Source organism: Anopheles maculipalpis, chromosome 3RL (genome assembly GCF_943734695.1).
Source record: "Anopheles maculipalpis chromosome 3RL, idAnoMacuDA_375_x, whole genome shotgun sequence".
Lineage (NCBI taxonomy): Eukaryota > Metazoa > Arthropoda > Insecta > Diptera > Culicidae > Anopheles > Anopheles maculipalpis.
In genome coordinates this window covers 65119904-65138829 of record NC_064872.1, presented here as the reverse complement: position 1 = coordinate 65138829, position 18926 = coordinate 65119904, and the positions used below count along the sequence as shown (strand labels likewise).

General features: G+C 44.4%; 3 protein-coding genes across 5 annotated transcripts in view; 2 read left to right on the top strand and 1 right to left on the bottom strand.

Annotated features, from left to right (window-relative positions):
* The window catches only part of LOC126560898 (uncharacterized), a 502800-nt gene that overhangs the window by 254438 nt on the left and 229436 nt on the right, over positions 1-18926 (bottom strand). The window lies entirely within an intron of this gene.
* Positions 11671-14395, top strand: LOC126563461 (uncharacterized). The gene is made up of 3 exons (XM_050220105.1): positions 11671-11772; positions 13974-14088; positions 14371-14395. Exons 1-2 carry the CDS (start codon positions 11710-11712, stop codon positions 14070-14072), a joined length of 162 nt encoding a protein of 53 aa, XP_050076062.1. The 5' UTR covers positions 11671-11709; the 3' UTR covers positions 14073-14088; positions 14371-14395.
* The window catches only part of LOC126561296 (protein still life, isoform SIF type 1), an 87732-nt gene continuing 83182 nt past the window's right edge, over positions 14377-18926 (top strand). For 2 of the 3 annotated variants that reach the window (XM_050217342.1, XM_050217341.1), the window contains exons 1-10: positions 14377-14506; positions 14703-14887; positions 14970-15088; positions 15954-16152; positions 16221-16367; positions 16606-16871; positions 16939-17029; positions 17131-17344; positions 17425-17644; positions 17721-17937. In XM_050217342.1, coding sequence (XP_050073299.1) covers positions 14400-14506; positions 14703-14887; positions 14970-15088; positions 15954-16152; positions 16221-16367; positions 16606-16871; positions 16939-17029; positions 17131-17344; positions 17425-17644; positions 17721-17937 — 1765 coding nt within the window. In that variant the 5' untranslated portion in view covers positions 14377-14399. The remainder of the gene's footprint in view (positions 14507-14702; positions 14888-14969; positions 15089-15953; positions 16153-16220; positions 16368-16605; positions 16872-16938; positions 17030-17130; positions 17345-17424; positions 17645-17720; positions 17938-18926) is intronic. The other variant, XM_050217344.1, reaches the window with a different exon arrangement.

The following is an 18926-nucleotide window of genomic DNA, read 5'->3' as shown; positions in this document are numbered from 1 at the left end:
TACATAATCAAGCAGTTTCCATGCCTGGCTAGGTTCGGAAATGTCAGCGAAAGCAAATATGCATTAATGGGCAGGGCAAAGCAAAAGATGGACGTGCAAAGCGGTAGCAAGTTCGGTGAATGTAACTGAAGCTTTTGTTTAGAAATCAAAGAAACTGATTGGTAAATCATTGTGAAATGCATGCAAAAGCGCATCGAATGTAAACGAAATGGAGTCTTTACCACTGCAATATAAATGAGGGATATTGAATGTCTTTGATGCATTTTTTGATGAAAGTATTTTTTTAAAAAAATTCTCCAAATATTTCCGAATGATTTTTTGGGGTTTTTGCTATGTTTGCCAAGTGTAAAGAACATAATACTCTAATTATAGGGCCTAGAAGTAGACCTTCCTAAAAGCGGACTGAACATCCGTGGGGGACCCTGCTCAAAAGGGTTTTCTAATTGATGCTGGACGCTGCCCAACAGCTGCATGTAGAGGCCCCTGTTCGTAGTGAGAATACCATTTCCGTTTCCGGCCTCAGAGGGGCTAAATCCACATTTGAATAGGGCTTCTGCTACTCTGCTACTAGCAAAATGTCATACGTGTATGATCTTGTTATCTTATTAGGATTCAAAAAGTTCTAACTAAAAATCACAGATCGCAAATAGCGGTGGTCCAGGAGCACCCTGCTCTGCTACGCAGGACTAATTATTCTACTATGTCTACAATCAAACAAAGAACGTCAGAAATGACTGGCCAAGACACATCATCAGCGTTTCGTTTTCGTATCCTCTCCTTCTTCTTCTCCTAGGTCTGCTCAGGGTTGACCGCGTCGTGTCGATCTGTTTCTAGGAAACTAGGTCCATGGCTGCAGTTTTTCATCCAAGTCTGCCTCTGATTCGACTCCGAGTGGTTCGAATCAACCTGATCCAACCAACGAGCTCTCTATGTTATTCTACGGCTCGTAGACTGCGAACGAGTCACAGACGAGCTTCTTGCTAGTGGGACAGAGTCCAGCATCTTCATCACATGCTCTACCCATTGTATCCTTGCGGCTTGGATTACGTTAAGGATATCTGCTGCGCCGAAACAGTTCAGCTAGCTCGTGGATTATTATCCTTCTCCACTCGCCCTGCTCACACATTCCGCCAAAGATAGGACTTATTAGCATAGCTCAGGACTCGTACTCGTAGAGGATTACCGGGCTTATCAGTGTGTGGTATATAGTACACTTCGTGCGTTGTTGAAGTCTTCTGGAAAGATTTAGGCAAGATTTCCTAAAACAATGCGCCTTCGGAGTTCGCTTTTTACATTGTCGTGCGAAGTTGTGATCGTTCCAAGGTAACAGAACTCTTCTACCACCTCCAGTCGTAGGCCTGCTTCCGAGTCGGATGTTGGCGCTGCTTCGTATGACTCCTTCCAGAGCGATGATGAGTCCATCCCCTTGCCCGAGAGCCCGGTGAAATTCGAAAGATTGCGACAATATTTTTGTAATGAACGCCGTCAATAGAGACTCTAAAAAGTCGTACCAGCTTCCCAGTGTACCATAGTTTGGTTCAATCTACGGTGTCGTTGGCCGCCTTGAAGTCAATTAACAGGTGGTGCCTGATTAAAGAGAGTAGAACCAGATAAGGTTTACCGATGAGTTTCAAATCAACATCAGCCAGTTTGTCATCTAAATCAAGTCCATCACAATTCCCAGCCCACAAAGTTCATTATTGTTGCGAATGAAATACCCTTCCGGAGACGTTCAATCCTACCTGTAGTATCGTAGTAGAGCATTAATCTCGTCCTTTTTATGTTTTTCCAACCCACCAAGCATTCTCACAACTAAAATCCAATGGTCACGGTTGCCACGAGCTGCAGTGAAATGCATTCATCATTCAATCAGCCCGTGCCGGAGTCCATCAAACGGACAAATACGCACTCACCAGCGGCTTTATGGCGGGCCGTTCGAGACCAACAGTTTGTCAAGCTGCACGATACGGGTGGTGATGAGCTTTTGGTGAACATGCGAGCCAGTTCAGCTAATTAGAATGCTCGTGTACAGCATGTACACGTATCACCCAGTCTAGCGCAAGGTTTGTTTGAAACGCCGCTTTTTCTCAGTTTCCCGGGCAATGGGAAAACCCTCCCGGATGCATTCATTTGTCAGCGCCAACCGTGCCGACATGTCACCCGTTCTGTCTTCGGGGCAGGATGTGCGGGACGAGCGGGGAGAGAGCGGTGAGTGGGGTTGTATGTTGAAACATTAAAGCGCTCCAGTCTCGAGCGCACCGTGTGGCTTGTCTTCCGTGACTATGGGGCGCGGTTCAAGGCACTTTTGGGACACGCGACCCTACTCTCTCGCTCTCTGTCATGCTGTAAGAATGAGAGGCGTGTATGGAAAAGTGATCGAGAGAAAGAGAGAGAGAGAGAGAGAAAGTGAGCGACAGGGTGGCCATAAAAAATAGCAGAAAAAGGACATCGTTACGGACACCACACCCTGTATCACTTCTTTCTACCCTACCCTTCGCTCCTCCCTGCAGCGATTCGCAACCGGTTTCTTATCCTTTCGCGATTGCTCGTACACACGCTAAAGACGACGACGACGACAAGTCAATTGTGTCGAGAGGTTAACGGGCAGCTCATGTTCTAGCGCCGTTGCCGATGTTGCATGTTGTTGAAACTGCAACCCTTTGCGCTTTATGTGCGACCATTCGGTCGTGCTTTCTCCAGGTCGCTTCTCTTTGTAGCTGTTGTTGTTGGAATCATGTTCAATGGTCTAAATAAAAAAACCAACACAGAAAAAGGTGCAAAAACCTTAACTCACTTCATTGTTGTTGACTCACTCACTCAGTGTAGCGTGAACCCATCCCAACCAAGTCTGCATCGGTGAGTTGGTCACGTCAACGTTTGTTGCCCCCCCTCCCCCCTCATCCCCCTTTCTCCACCAGCAAAAAAACCCCTCTTTCCTCTTGCTTCCTTCCGGAGTGTTGTGTAGAATGTCATCAGCCTATTTCAATTATGCTCAAGGTCGGGCAGGACACGGAAGGTCGGGAAGCACCACTCTCACACGAATCTAGGTCGAGATGGGATGGCGTGTGTTTGCATCTGATTGTGTGTGTGTGTATGTGTATGTGGGCAAAGGGAACAGAAAGGAAACGCATCGCTTATGCAATAATGTGCATGTGCATGCTCAAGTGCACCCGTGAAGTGGATTTTGTGCCACTATCTGGTAGGATTGGTTGCACAAATCATGCCACCATCGCCATCGCATTTAGGCGTGATTCGGCTTGATGCTCGCTGGAGCCAGGCTGAGTTTATCTCGTTTTCCACTGAAAAAGCAGCGCGATAAGAACGGCCACGGTTTGATCTCGTTTCTGGTACATTAGGCTTCCGCTCGTCCAGGACGAGGAAGACAGCGGGCAAGGAAACCAGGAGGAAGTTCTCGTTGTACCCGTGATGCATTTTATCGTTTTGTGCGATTCGATTAGGCTCGGGCTGTTCTGCTGATGCTAACACTGTTTCCCGTTTCATCCCTCTTCCCTCTTTGCAGTACCACCCGCCAATTCATGAGATGCTGCTGCAGTAATAGATCGTCATGTTCCATTCTGTTCAACTCGTGCATACATCTTGAACCCGTAAGTGATCGTACCGTATCGCGCCCTACAGGGATGATCATCCGCCATGCTGTCGGCAAACGATTTTGTGTACAAATTTTGATTTTTACCTTTTTTTTTGTTTGGTCGCGTGCCAAATGGCAGCTTCCGTTGCGTGTGCAGCTCCAGTTGCTTCAGTTCTGTTCAATTTAAATACATATTAATGTGCGTACGTGTATGTAAATTGTCTGCTGTTTGTCGTTTTCATTTGTTGATTGATTGGCTTTTGTTCGTTTGACGAAAAGTTTTGATTGGATCGTTTGTTCGCATAAATGTTGTTGTTACCCTGTATGAACACATGATGCTGATTTTGTTCTTTTCTTTTCTCGTGTTCTTCTTTCTCGTTTGATTCTTTTTGATGCTACTACTTCTACTACCACTACTACTACGACGGCAATCATCATCATCATCATCATTATCATCGTCATCACTACTTCTTCTACTACTACTACCACTTCTACTACTACTACAACTGCTAACCAATTGTGTATTCCGCGTGCCTGTTTTTGGCCACTACCGTATTGATTCGTTATCATTCTACCATTCGGTATATGTTTCTGTATGTGCGTACGTATTTGTTTGTATGTTTGTCCCATCAACATTAACCCTTTTTTTTCTCGCCTATTTGGCTGCGATAGAAAAAAGCTTTTCCACATCAACATCGGTCATCGTTCTTCATCCAGTGAATGTACATTTTTTAATCGGGATTTTTTCCCCAATCTTTCGTTTCACTCGCTCTTTCTCTCGATATCTGAAAAGGTGTGTGTGTGTATGTGGGTGTGTACGTTTTTCGCAAGCTACATGTGTGTGTGTATATAAACAAGTATTACTATGTGTGTATAGTTAATCATCCTAGACTAGCCGTGGGAAACGTGGGTACGAAAAGGAGGACCATTATCAAGGAAACTTGCACTCAAGGAGGGACTTTTGTTGGGGACTCGTAATCATTCATTAACTGGATAAAATGGTGCTTTTGAAGGGCACTGCTAGAACACTCATTACAATTCCAATTCCATTACTATTCAATTTCCAGTTATTTATAATGTGGATTTTTTTATGCTGTGGAGATAATCATGAGGTTGACCCGGTGACAGAGGAGATATCGTCACCAGTCTTCACACAGAAGGTGCGGTGTCCAAGTTCCATCCTAGGCTGTCTCTCCGTAGTGAGAACTGACTATCAATCTTCTTGGTATCAACCAGTTTGGCAAGCCAGTCCAGAAGGTCTTCATCTATTACGAGGGCTGACGATAAAGTAAGGTCTCCAATTTTTTTTTTTTTCATAGAAAATGATATTTATTTACAAAAAGCGATACACCGTTGGAAAGGCCAAGGTCTTGGCTACCTTTCTACATAATCGCCATTTTTTCCAACACCTTGCGCATCCGTACGATGAACTTTTCTATGCCGGCAGAATACCACTCTCCGTCCGCCTCGCGCAGCCAGGTGTTGACCTCGTTCTTAACCTCCGCGTCCGCTGTTTCGGCACCCATCGGGCAGAAACTTTGTGATACTGCAAGTTGTTCACAAGGATATGACGGATTGTTTCGCTGCTACACACTCCTCCAAGCTTCTCTTCCAAGTCCCTAATTGTCGCACGGCGGTTTTTGAGCATTTCTGCCTCCACTGCTTGAACAATCGCATCCGAGACCGACGGTCGGCCACTTCTCTCCTCGTCGTGAACATTAGTGCGCCCGGAATTGGGCTCGCGGCTCCACTTACGCACGTTTTTTTATGTCCATACACTTTTCCCCGTAAATTTCAACTAGTTGACGATGGATTTCAATAGGTGTCACCTTTTTCGCACTCAAAAAACGTATTACAGAACGCAATTCGCACTTGGACGCTGACGCGAGGGGTACCTCCATCGTTGATGGTTGCTCAGCCAAGACTGAGCGGTCGGGGAAGCCTCACCCAGCAGCAAAGTGGTAGTGGGGGAACCAAGGAACACGGCGGTGTTGCCAGATTTTGCCTAGCGCGTGATCCGGCGAAGTTGCAGCGTTGGAGACCTTACTTTATTGTCAGCCCTCGTAGATATAGATACTTAAACCATTGCAGTATTACGCAGGTTCCATTATATATTTGTGGTTAATAGTTTTTAGTGTTGTGCTCATTTTATTGGCATTATGCTCAATACAAATCGTGCTCAATACAAATAAATTTGCATTAGTTTAATGTTCAATTTATATGAGATCAAATTCAAATCTTAAAATGATGATTATTATTATTAGCAGTGCTGACGTACGGTAATTTCTCATTAGACGCAATATTTAAGCATCCTAAGTTACCGTTTCTGGTATAGAAATAATTGTATTTTTAGGCTACTTACGGACACGAATTGATACCCAGATCTATCGCGTGAAGACTGGCCGACGATACCTTCCAACCCCAACTGCAGTACCTACTTGCTCTTATGTTAATATCTCCTTCTTCATAGGCTTGCAAGCCACGAGAGGTCTTGGCTTGCCAATGTCTGAATTCATTGACATCATTCGAATGAGTTGAAAATCTAGATGAATAGAAAAGCTGAAATGGCATCATACCATAATTCTGAGCTATTGTTTTTGTGTCTGGCAAAGCCTTTAAGGGAACAAGAATATTTCAAAGCCGTCTGCGAACATAAAATCTCATCAGCATACTTCATTTGTACCTAGTTCCATCACACGTCTATGTTGAATGTTGTGAAAATGTTTCATAACCAAGAATGTTTACAAACGTAGTCTTATCAGTGCATAGTGTCAATGTGTGTTCGAATACTCTATAATAGTTTCAATTTTGATTGAATGTGAATGAAATGTGATCTGTTTATTTTCCTGTTTAGTTTTGTCGGAAGCATGCAGATATTGCGTGCCCTTTTTAGTTTAACTCAACACACACGTGCTGCACCAATGTTAATCTGCACTGGGAAGGCAACTATTCCGATAAGTTACACACTCGGCGAGAGAAGAGATCGTTGCGTTTGCGAAGGAGAAAAAGAACTTCAAAACAAGTATAAGACTTTTATCGGTTTCTTAGACAGTTTTAATAATTCAATGCTATGTATATCTCAACCTTGCTACAAAAGGATTCCCGTGAGATGATGCTGTAACACGCGACACCAAGACAAGATATATTTATAAGCAGAATGCTATTTTCCATACGCAACCATTTTCCATTCAAAACTCCATCCGGGGAACTTCAAGCAAAAGGCTCTTGAGCAGGAACAGGGCTTGAATATTGTATCCTCCACCTCTAGAGTGCCCTCAGAGGCACACACACACACGCGCACGCACAGTTTGTTGAAGCAGGCTTGAGCAGAAGGGCCACCATAGCATCCCGGAGAACGAGCCACTGTAGCCTCGTCAGCGTCGGGTTTTGGATGTGCGAAGAAGTGCGGCGTCATCGCGTTTTGAAGAGAGCATCAAAAGCGAATTGTTGGTCAAGATCGCCAGCGAACAATGCATTTCGGTAGACGGAACTGCCGCCCCATCATACATATTAATAATCAAACTGATGAGCCTTGAGGACATCGGGGCTAAGCTCTGGTGCTTACCGGCCGGCCGTAAAACCGATGCCGGTATGATTAAATGTGTCCTTTGACGTGTGCTTTGCCACACGCTTGAGGACTAAAGTTTCGGCAAGTTGTCACGATTGTCACGCAGTTCGGGCGCGGAAGGAAACTTTTGTAACTAATGAGCACCGGTGTGTGCAGTGAGGGGGAGGAACTGGTGTTTCTTTTTCGATGCGGTTGTTTAATTTAGTTACATTTACACCATCATCATCGATAATGCCTCCCGCATTACGCCACCATGATGCTACTGACGATGTAATAAAAGCACCGTAAAACACCCATACTTGAAGCGCTCGCCGTGTAATAGAGTTGTGTTTTGATTTGCTATCCTTTGCAATACGCAACCAGCTTACACGAAATAGAACACCAACTCAATTGAGAACTGGGCCACCCTGGTGCTTGTTCGGAACAATACACGAAGGATAAATGATTTTATCACTTTATGGTTGCGGGTGGTTGCCCGTACGCTCACCATTTTGATGAACGATCTACGGTGCCTGTAATGGAAATGGATTGGCTGGGCTAGATGGGGCGGTCCTCGATGGTGGCGGTCTACAATAAAACTGGCGGTACAATAAATGAGCATAAAAATAGATCCAATCGCCAAAGGACACGGGAGAGTAGTGTGGGATGGTGGCTTGCGATGCTAATACCGCCAAGTCAAGAGTCATAACGACCATCCGTGATTCGTTTCTGATTTACATCGGTGAAAGTCATACCACACAATTAGTGTTTGCTTGGTAAGATTCACTGTGCTTCATCTTGTAGTGCAATAACTACTGTTCTGTCTTGGGGAAGGACTATCTGTGCCAGGGCAGAACAAAAGTGGATGTGTCGTTAAGTTGGATAACTTCTGATGGAGCTTTTAGAAGAGTGTTTGGCGTTGTGGTGAAAGTACCTAAACCGAGTAAGCGTATAGCAGTGGTGTGGTGCGATAAAAAGTTCCACATTCATTCAAGAACATGCTGTTGTAATTTAATTACGAATAAACGAAAGGACAACAACTGGAGGCAAAGTCATGCAATTCGAACTGGGTGTATGGGAACCAACAATTTTGTCTTCTTGGCTGAACGACCCACTAGATCACGGCGGTCATCTAATGGCTTACTAGACTTGCCGATAGTCGCATTCATAATATGCGTTTTTACAGTGCGAAACATAAGTATATGGCCAGGTTTTCAAGTATCAAGAACACATCTGAATTTTTTGCATTTTTATTCCTCGTTCCCAAAAAGCATGGTTTCGAAACTTCCTCTTTCTTTTGCCTTTTATGGTTCTTCTTTTCGTTTGCATCGAGAAGGACCTGTATACATTTTAACTGTATATTTCTTCGGATGGATCGCTGAAAAATCTATCAGAATTCTAAACTACTGATGTGACAAAATGCGATTAACTTCGTCCAAAATGGTTTGCTCCATCAACCTCACGAGCACCAAATCTGCCATTTTCGCAAGGCTTTTCTCGATTAGATACTATTGTAACCGTATGGTGTGTGAAAAGTGGGCACCATTTTCAATAAATTGTAAAACCTCTCTAAGTTTAATTGTGTGCAGATATTTTTGTAAATTTTCTGCAATGCAGCTAGGCTATAAAATATTATTTTTAACATATTTTATTAAGTAGTTTAGCAATAAACCCAAAGCAATTATTCATATGGTCATGTTACAACCGGTTCAACGATGTAAAAATTTATAAAATTACCATTATGGAAAAAGACACAAAAACGAAGGATACAAAAATTTTGATAAATATTGGAATAATCTGATAGCTTTTACTTTTCCAACAACACGCCATCAAAATGTGCGTGTGTGTGTGTGTGTGTCTGTATGTACGTGTTTGTATGTATGATCACATCAAGCCTCATCCATCGCCATCCATCGCAGTCGTCATCGTTGGGCGAATTCGTGAATGAAATTTTTGTTTACTGCAGAATACAAAATAGATGACGAGAGCACCACAGAGCAACCAGAGCCGTGGATGATAGATTGATAGTGCCCAATAGTAACAGAGAGATTGAAAATCGGGAGCGAAAGAGTAAGGAAAACACAGTGAGAGAGCTCGCTTCAAAAGAGAAATACTACACCAGCGGCCCACTTCTCGAAAGCTCTGGGAAACCCTACCATGAAGCCAAAAAGGACGATATGATGTCTCTGTATTTGTGTGTACGAGCATGAGAAAAATGCTGGGTTTGCTCTTGCTCCTTGCAAAGGACGCACAGCATCCAGGTTCTCTCTGCCACACAGTACACGTATGGCACCATAGCAACCCTCGACTGGCGTGAAAATCGGGTCGGAAAACGGGAGGGTTTGGTAGGAGGGGGTGAACAATGTTCTCTCATCAGGATATTCCTTCAAATTTCCCATTGAGACTCTCTCTCTCTCTCTCTCTCTCGCTCTCTTGAATTAAGAGTACCATTGCTTTGCGTGCGTAAGTGTGCGTGCGTTCGTACGTTCACCTAGCGCAGCATCCGGACGGGATTTTCCACCCGTGCGCTCTGGATCCGTGTTCGTGCGTGGAAAACCATTTTTAGAGCAAATTTCGATTCGCTCCCGGAGCAGCCATACTGTGTGCTGATAGTGTGTGTGCGTGTGTGAGAGCATCACTGTGTAGTGAGCATCAGTGAGGAATGACAAAAAAAGTAGGGCTTTTCCAAAGACAGCAGCTCGCTGAAAACGGTGTGAAGTTTTTTGGGATAGAAGTTGTACTACTTTATGTGAATCTAAGTGAATACTAGTCAAGCTCGTTGGAGAGATATCGAAGAGTGTTAAATTGGTACTATACAAAAAAAAATTGAAAAACCTGCCATGTTCTAGTTCCCGTGTGTGTTTTCCTCGGCGTTTGGCGTGAAGTAGAGATTGCGTGGGGAGATCGGTTTTTGTTTGCTGGACGGAAATTAGGTTATGACAGTTTGCGTTGCTCCCCCGTAGGCACCAGTGAGGAATCAAGTCTCAGTCGCTCGTGAGTCGTTTATTAGGACACGCACTGAACTCATCCTAGTGGCTGTGTAGCGGTACCCACTACTACTGCCGTACGTCAAGCGATTGAAGCTGTGTTTGGTACAAAGTGTGATGGGTTTCCGCTTTAAATCGATAGTTTAGAAGGCTGAACGGTTGCTCCTGGTGGACTTCGTGTCTATCGAAAGCACAACAGTTTATCCATACACACAGAGGCATCGACTCCTTTCACGGTGGGACGATTCCCTGCCATCCTCACGCGTGAGACGAGCCGACTGTACGAGTGGGTTGTGACGGTGTATGCACGTCTCAGATGTGACATCTCATCGCCGAGCTGTGAGAACGGAGGCTGTGTACTCGTCTCACGCACTCATCGATCGATTGAAAGTGGTTGCGCGAGAGCTGTTGGTGTGTGATTGTGTTTCAGCAAGAGTAGCGTGTGTTAGTTTTTTGTGTGCGGGTTTAGCAGCAGCCGTAAATAGGTGTGAAAAGCGTATTTCGGTGACATTTTTGCACGCGGTTTGTCGATGCTACGCTATGTTCCGAACGGTGTACAAAATGGCAACCCGTGCGTGAGCACGATTGGGAGGATTTTATTTTGGGTGTGTTTGTGTGTGTGTTCGTGTGTAATTGCAGTGATTCGTGCTTGCAGTGACGTATTCGGGGTGTTGGTTGGTTGTGGTTCTCGCCCTAGTGAAGCTACTCCATGACCAGTGAGGAACAGAAGTGAGGAAGCAGAAGGAACTGTCACTAAAGACGTTCGGTGAAACACGGTGTGGAACAAACATGGGTAGCGTTACTCAGGGACAAAATTTAAAAAAAATTCTTTTTAAATGGTATGAAGGAAAAAAGCTCTTTTCCAACGGCTCAGCCATTGCTCCTTACGAATCGTGCAACTTTTCTTGGTGCGATCGGATGCTTCTTCCTTTTAAGATGGGTGTGTTTGACGCATCGCTTTCTTCCTCTTAATTTTCGTTTGTTTTCCTTTTCCTAAATGACAACAGAGTTCCCTGACACTTTGCGATAGAAAGAGAGAGGGAGAGAGCGAGGAGAGTAAAGTGTGTGAAAAACAAGAAGTCTGAGTAGGTCGAGAACGAGACAAAATCAGCCACAGAGAGGAGAGAAAAAGTGAAAGAGAGTGTGTGTGTGAGAGAGAGAGAGAGAGAGAAGGAGGAGAATGGGGGAGTATGTATGTGTGTGTGTGTGTGTGTGATTGAAAAGTGTTAAAATTTTGCTCATAACTGTAAGGGAAAAGCTTCGTTATTTCATACAACCCACTTGCTGTATATAAAACACGGAAATTAGTGAATTTGTTTATTTTTCTATATTACCCATCATTTCGGTGTCAGTTGATCGAAACGAAACAGCCCTAAAGTATGCAACAAACGCAGTAGATCAGTGAAAACTACAACAAAACAAATACAAAACAGATACACAAAGCAAAAGCAAACAGAAAAGCTCCCGGACGAACAAAAGAAAACGCGAAACGGGTGGCCAAAACGGGTGCTCAAGAAACAAACTCCGGTTTCCGAGCGTTGTCGGCCACGGTGCAAAAAGACACACACGCGCGCGTGTAAGACAAAATGGGAGCGAAGGGTAGCGTAGAGGCTGCCAAGATGAACGCCGATGGCTGGGGCCACTTCGAGGTATGTTTTTATTTCTGTTCTTTTGCATTATTTCGGTTTTTTACGATACAATTTCTTCCTTCTTTTAATATTTTGATCCAGAACACGCACACGTAGCCATCCTTCGCGGTTTTCTGGTTTTTATGTTCCGTTCTGACTCTATCTCTACCTAACACACGACACTGCCCCACAAGTTGTACGCCCGTATTCCCTGGTTTTGCTTTATGGTTTCAATAAAAATAAAACAAAATTTATAAACAGAACAGATAAATTTGATGTTTCGCGTGTGTGTGTGTGTGTGCGCGCGTACAGTGCAAAAAAAGCTTCCCGTCTTTGGGGCTAACAAAACGCAAATTAACAAACTGAACTCATAATAAGCTTGAAAAGGAAGCGTAAAAAAAGTGTGCCTAACCCTGTACCCTTAAAGCAAACAGCATCACTTACACACTTTCGTTGCAACACGCAAGTGATTGCCACTAAAAACGTTCGACAGCAGTTGCAAAAAAAAAAAAGGGTGAATAAGTAAACAAAACCTAACACTATGAGAATGATGATGGTAAAACAATCGGTGTTGGCGAATGAGCTTTGAGTAAACAAAAGAAACGGAAACGCAGCGCTACCATCGCGACAGGTTTTTACGGCTATTTTTGAATGTGGTTTTCTTTCTTTCGTTTGTTTTTGTTTGTTGATTTTCGTTAAGTTTTTTTTTTGTTTCTTTTAAACTATATGAAATAGTGTACAAAGTTTGACAGCTCACAATGGTTTGTGTGTTTTATCTGGTTTTGTTTTTACTTTAGTTTATAAATCTTGTACTAGCGTAGGAGCCGAGCCTGTGCTGTATCTCTGTAGCCTAATTAGTTTTGATTTTCGTTCTAAAACTTCATCAACAGTTCCAGTATGTTTTATTGGATTTGCCACTAGCTAGTGCGTCTCCTTCTCTTACACTACTCTTTTTTGTTCTCCCCTTATTTGCGGAAACCATTGCATCCATTTTGCTTCATTTCGCGTGAACAGTAATCATTCTTGCCCGTAAACTCGAAAACATTTTGAAAGATATTGTGTAATATGTGTGTGTTTGTTTCCTCCAGGTGGTAGCATTGTGTGAGATTGCAAGTTTTGCATTCATTTTTAATCGAAACCGTTTCTTTGCCAGCTTTCGAGCCAATTTTGCGTAGTTTTGGTAGCGCTTTCATACATTATAACTCGTGTAAATATCAGATCAGCCCAGGTTTGGAAGTGTGTTCATGGACGAGAAATTATTGCTCAATCAAACCATCATTCTCATATCGATTGTGTACAGCCGCTTGTACAGTGCTCATCGTAGTTTACGTAGCCCGAACTGTTAATCTCATTCCAAAGCTCATCGTAAACGATACTCGTGTTTAAAAGCTCATTTTTTAAAAACGATTGGATAATCATTCTTTCCATATCCCTTTATAAAGAAAGCTATTCCTTTTCCTTTCCTTTTATTCCCTGCATGAACTTCAACTTTAGAAAACCTGTAAAACAAGAAAAAAATATTCCCGCATGACCTTCTATTAGTCTACAATCTTATCAACCTTAAATTTCCATTACCGCATATTGCCCGTGACGTTCAATTCATACCAAAAAGTGCACATACCCATGCGGTTGAGTAACGAAACATCCAGACTTAATAGTGAGAATCCTTCAGCGTAACAAACGCTCACAGCCTAATCTCACGCGCGGCTCAGTACTTCCTGCCGATGACTGCTCAATGCCACTGTGAAGGAAGCTGTATTAAATATAAATTTAGGTCAACGACGGTATCGCTCCGATGGTGAGACGAGTCAGTCAGTGAGTTTGTCCATCTCACAAGAAAGCGATAGTTGCACTTTTGCTACGCTTAAAACCTCCAAAAGCCTTCCCTATTGTAAGCAATGTTTGTGTGTTGTGCAGTGTTGGAATTTTATAAAATTATAAACTCAGGCACACATACACACACAAGGCTCCCCAAATTGCAGGGTGTATGTACAACTGAGGTATGAATTGAACAACACAATTCCACATCTCGCTCCGGAATCTGTCACGCCCTTAAGGTGTTCTCGAACCGACTCAATAATGCACCAACCACACTCCACCTGCTCCCGAAATTGTGTGCACATTTTTCACCCACTGTGGCACTTGTAAGCCCTCCCCTCCCCGAAGTGCCACGATTCATACTAATAACACCTCGCACGCGTTGCGTTTCTCTTCCATTATAGCGTGGCAGCCGTCACTACAGCCACAGACATAATCAGCGGTCCCAGTCGTTGAACCGAGGCCAAGCTCTTTCGCGAGCCGATGTCAGTGGGATGTGGTGACAGCAAGGAACCTCAGGTAACGACCCTCCGTCCAAGCAAAACAAAAAAAAACGTACAAAACAAATAAAAACCCATCGCTGCGGATGCGTAGGCGAAAAGGCGTTCCGTTCCGTATTCCCATCGGGCCACTGTGTCTTCGTAATCCGGCACAGCTACTAATTCCAAAGCCTAGCGCTCCCAGCTTACCGGCGGACATGGGGAGGCAAAACCCTTCGCTGGTGAACCCGCATTCGCATCTGTATTCATTGTGTGTTTTTTTTTTCTTTCCTCCATCCACTCGTTCTCTCATCTCGTGCAGGAGGACAGGCTGGGTGCCCAAGTTGCGCTATGGGTAATAAACTAAGCTGCTCGTGTGCTCCGCTTATGCGGAAAGCATATCGTTATGAAGATTCTCCTTGGCAAGCATCCCGTAGGCGGGACGGCCATCTCCTGAGGTACGATGCTCGACCAGGACTGCCGCAGTTCGTTGGTTCCGGTTCGTTGTTGGCAAGATTAGTAACTGTGGGGAGGACAAAAATAATGGATCAATTCTTACCACCCTCACTAGCTTGCTCGCACCGAACCGGCCCAGACTGTGACCAGTGGATAGTGCTAAAGATGCGACGTTTCCGTTAATCTCATTCGTTACAGGTTGTGGGCGGAAGTGTTCCACGTTTCGGCCAGCGGTGCCGGCACAGTCAAATGGCAGCAGGTGTCGGAGGATTTGGTACCGGTAAACATCACCTGCATTCAGGACTCGCCCGAATGCGTATTCCACATCACCGCATACAACAGCCAGGTGGATAAGATCCTTGACGTACGACTAGTGCAACCAGGTACGTGAACGAATCATTGTGCAATGCACCTCTAATGCGCCGAGAATCGACTGATGTAAACCCTCCCAATTCTGGCTTTTAGGGACTCGCATCGGACAGGCCTCAGAATGTTTCATCTACTGGAAGGACCCGATGACGAACGATACCTGGGGCCTGAACTTTACATCCCCGATCGATGCCAAACAGTTCCGTGAATGTTGTGTAAGTATAGCTAACGATCTTCCATCTAGTGTGCTACTACTACTTCTTCTGCTGCTACTACTTCTACCACTACTACTACTACTTCTGTTACTACTGCTACTATTGCTACTCTCTTCTACCGCATACAAACCGGTCTATGTGTAAAATTAGGGTGTGCGAAAGTGAATGTTAGCCTCACTACACTCTCTGCCCTGCTTGATCGTGTAGCTGTGTCACTATGTGTGTGCGTGTGCGTATATATCCTAAATGTTTACACTGTGAAAGTCACGATCGTTCGATCGATAAGGCTCTGCACCCACACATACACTGGCTGTCGTGTAAACTCGCTCCTTCACAGGACGAAAGTCGTCACCTGCTACTACTTTTACTACTGGCTGTATCTATCTTTACACGTGTTTTTCCGCCTACTCTATTTCTACCAACTACAACTGTCCTATCTCTAAACTATGCTGCTAATAAAATGTTGCACTATTATTTGTGAGTTAATGAGCATCCCCCCCCCCCCCCCCCTCCCCCTGAGTACGCTAGCCGAAACACACGTCCAAGCTAAACACCATCTTAAAACCATACGTGTCACACGTTCGAATCCAATCCAAGACCGATGGCCCTAGCGTAGGAAGGCGATGGTTCACAAGTGGATCTGCGTTGCGCTGGGGTGCGTTCGCAGCCAACAAACGGGCACGCTACGGTTCACTCACTAACTCAATCATTCACTGAATCCCACAAATCCTCCTGCCACTCACGTTTTCCTCCGCACCGAAATGAACACCCTTTCACCAGCTCAAACACCCAAGTGTCCAAGTCCGTTGCGCCGTTTTCCCGCCATAGCCATTCATCACCCTAATAATAGTGCGACGTTTTACAGTCGCCTTCTTTCAAATTTTCACGAAAGGCCTCCTCAAGCTATTCACTAAAACTTGATCCACCTGGGAAGGGCAAGGTTAAGACGAAGAGGAAACCGCTCAGCACACCGGCGAGTCCGTCGCGCGCCCGGGAACCGCAATGCACCTGCATGACCGCCGAACAGTACGCCAGAATTCGGGCCCAGGATCCACGGTACCGGGGTAAGCGATTGATGAGGATGGGACGAAATGAACGAATCAGTAACGTGTTTGTGATACTTTCATTGTAGGATCGTCTACCCTGCCGAGGGCTACGAACAGGGCTACCGAGACGGAGACACTTCGTAGTGAAAAGATTGCGACGGCCACCTCCAGCACCTCACTGTACGACAATGTCGGAGCTAACAATACTCAGGGAAATACCATCAATAGTCAAGGTATGATGAAAATGAGATTTTCTTAACTTTTTTGGGAAAGTTTATAGGTTATTGGGGAATGTAAATGGATATAGACCAGATTTGTGAAGGTATAGATATGTATAATAAGGTATTTAGGCATAGAATGAAGCTATGAAATAACATTTTGAGGTTTTTTTTTATTTAAAGGACACAGGTTACTTAAGAATCACACAGCTTGACACTGAGTATACCGTTTTGCATTGATTTTTTACTCTAGAAACTGGTCACAGACAGACAAAGTCCCAAGAAACAAGTACAATGACCAACGTTGGTACAGTCACTGGAACAGCCGTTACGCAGAATCATGTCGGATCACAGATTGGGCAGGACGAATCGGGCCAGACCATGGGCAACCAGCGTCCTGAAGAGACATCCAAATCGGAGGGAACACAGGCCGGCGGGACACTGCAGCAGCCGGAACGCTCAACCAAAACCACCTCCACCGGTACTGGCACTAGAACGAAGGACTTCAATGAAGAGATGGTAAGCGCCTTAATGTCCACCTGTCCATTCGCTATTCTAATACGCTTTCTACTGTTTGCTTCCATAGCCTCGTGATCAGCACGACATGCATCACAACATCATCAACAACAACACGGCCAGACGAAACAAATCGAAGAGCACGGAGGACATGAATGTTGGTGAGTGTGAAGGTTCTTAGGAACTGTTCTAAATGCTATTCTAGCCGTTTTCTGGATTTGCTAATCGTTCTCTAAACTTCTCCCTTGCTTTTCACCAACAGACACATCTACCATGAAGCGCATGCTGAAACCGATGCCAAGTGCCGAAAGTCCAGTGACTTCGCCGGAGATGGGCAGACGCCGTTACAATTACTATAACTCCGCAACCAACACTCCTCATACGCATCAGCACACTATTCATAATGCACATATGTTAAACAATAACGGCACCATTTCACGTAACGCTAGTCAGAACTCCCGCTTCTCTGGCTCAAGGTGAGTTACGCTGTCCAAGCCCCGCATCCTCAGACTAGTGTTCGAACCAATCGTTACTAATGCTTCCTATTCTGTTGCAGATCGTCGCACGAAATTGGCAGAGGCCATCAGCACGGCGGGCGCGGGCTTTATCTAGAGCTGGAGCGTGAACGAAGCTGTGTGGAGGGTTCGCCCCCATCGGATAATGTGATGTTCGACAATCAGTGCTACGCCACTACGCCCAGCTCGAGCAATGGCAACTCGGATCAGGATCAACCACCGTACGGACGGCAGAGTGGACGACACTCACACCACCATCAGGTAGGGCGCGAGCGTTGCGGAACTGCTAACCGAAACGTACTAAAATGCAAAACTCTACTTAAATGCTCTCTTTTAGAACCCTCCAAACGTGACTCCTACACCGGGTTCACCGACGTCACGATTGCTGCTGGAGTACGAGATGCATCTGAGAAATACGCTCGCAAAGGGTATGGATGCGGAGTCGTACAGCTTGCATACGTTCGAGGCACTATTGTCACAGAGTATGGAGAATTTAGAGCTAGCGGAAAGCTTGCCGGGTTCCAACCAGCGTAGTCCGTACCCGATACGAAGAAGTAAGTAGTCGTAGACAAACGCAGCCTATCAAAAACGACATTGCTTCAGAAAACAATTGGACATAATTTTTATCGAAAAACCTGCGTTAGTTAGATAAAGTATTTTTGAGACTTTTACTGGCCATCAACGCATATCTTTGGATTCTTTTAGACGGTTACGTCTAACGTCTGATTTCTGATGGGATAAGTGTAACCATTCAACAAACGCGACGAAGGCATGACGAAATTGTAATTAGAATTATGAAGAAGTCAAACAGTCGTCTTGGAAACGTTGGGTCCTTTTCATTTACAGGATAAGGACGCTGTACAAAGATACAGTTTTATAATTATTTCTAACGATGCATGTTAACAGCGATCACGGTTGGTATAACACATATGATACTATTAGCATCATATTAGAACATTAACCGATCACAAGTGTGGCTGAACATCTTCATGGTTTCGTGCTGAGACGTTCACTTCACGTCTGGACCGCAAGGCTCCATTTGTGAAAGAGCTTTTTAAGAGAATTTCGTAGCCTGATAAGTTTCACAGAAGATTCAAACTAAAAACCCTGCTATGTAATGCATTTGAAGCTGTACAAATTTATCTTCAAAATATAATTTTATGTTAAACAAGGCACAGCAAAAACGTCAAAATGATCCTGCAAAACTGGAGGAATTCAATTTTGATCTGTTATTAGTCATGAGCAATGGCCTAACTAAAATGCTCGATAAGATTGAACTAAACTTTACGGTAAGACAACGCTTAACAGATGATTTCGTTATGTAAAAATATATTGTTTAACCGCCAAAACAATAACTTTTGTTGTGCCTCTCCTTCTTAAGTTGCTTTACAGCTCAACGAGTTTTTCGAACTTGAACCTGTCATTTCTGGCATCCTTTTTTTAAAGCCGTAGCTTTTTCTTCTTAACGCAACGACCTTCTAGATTACTAAGACTTTCTGTTACCACGTAGTTGAATAGTCAGCCCTCAATGTGAGAGAACGAT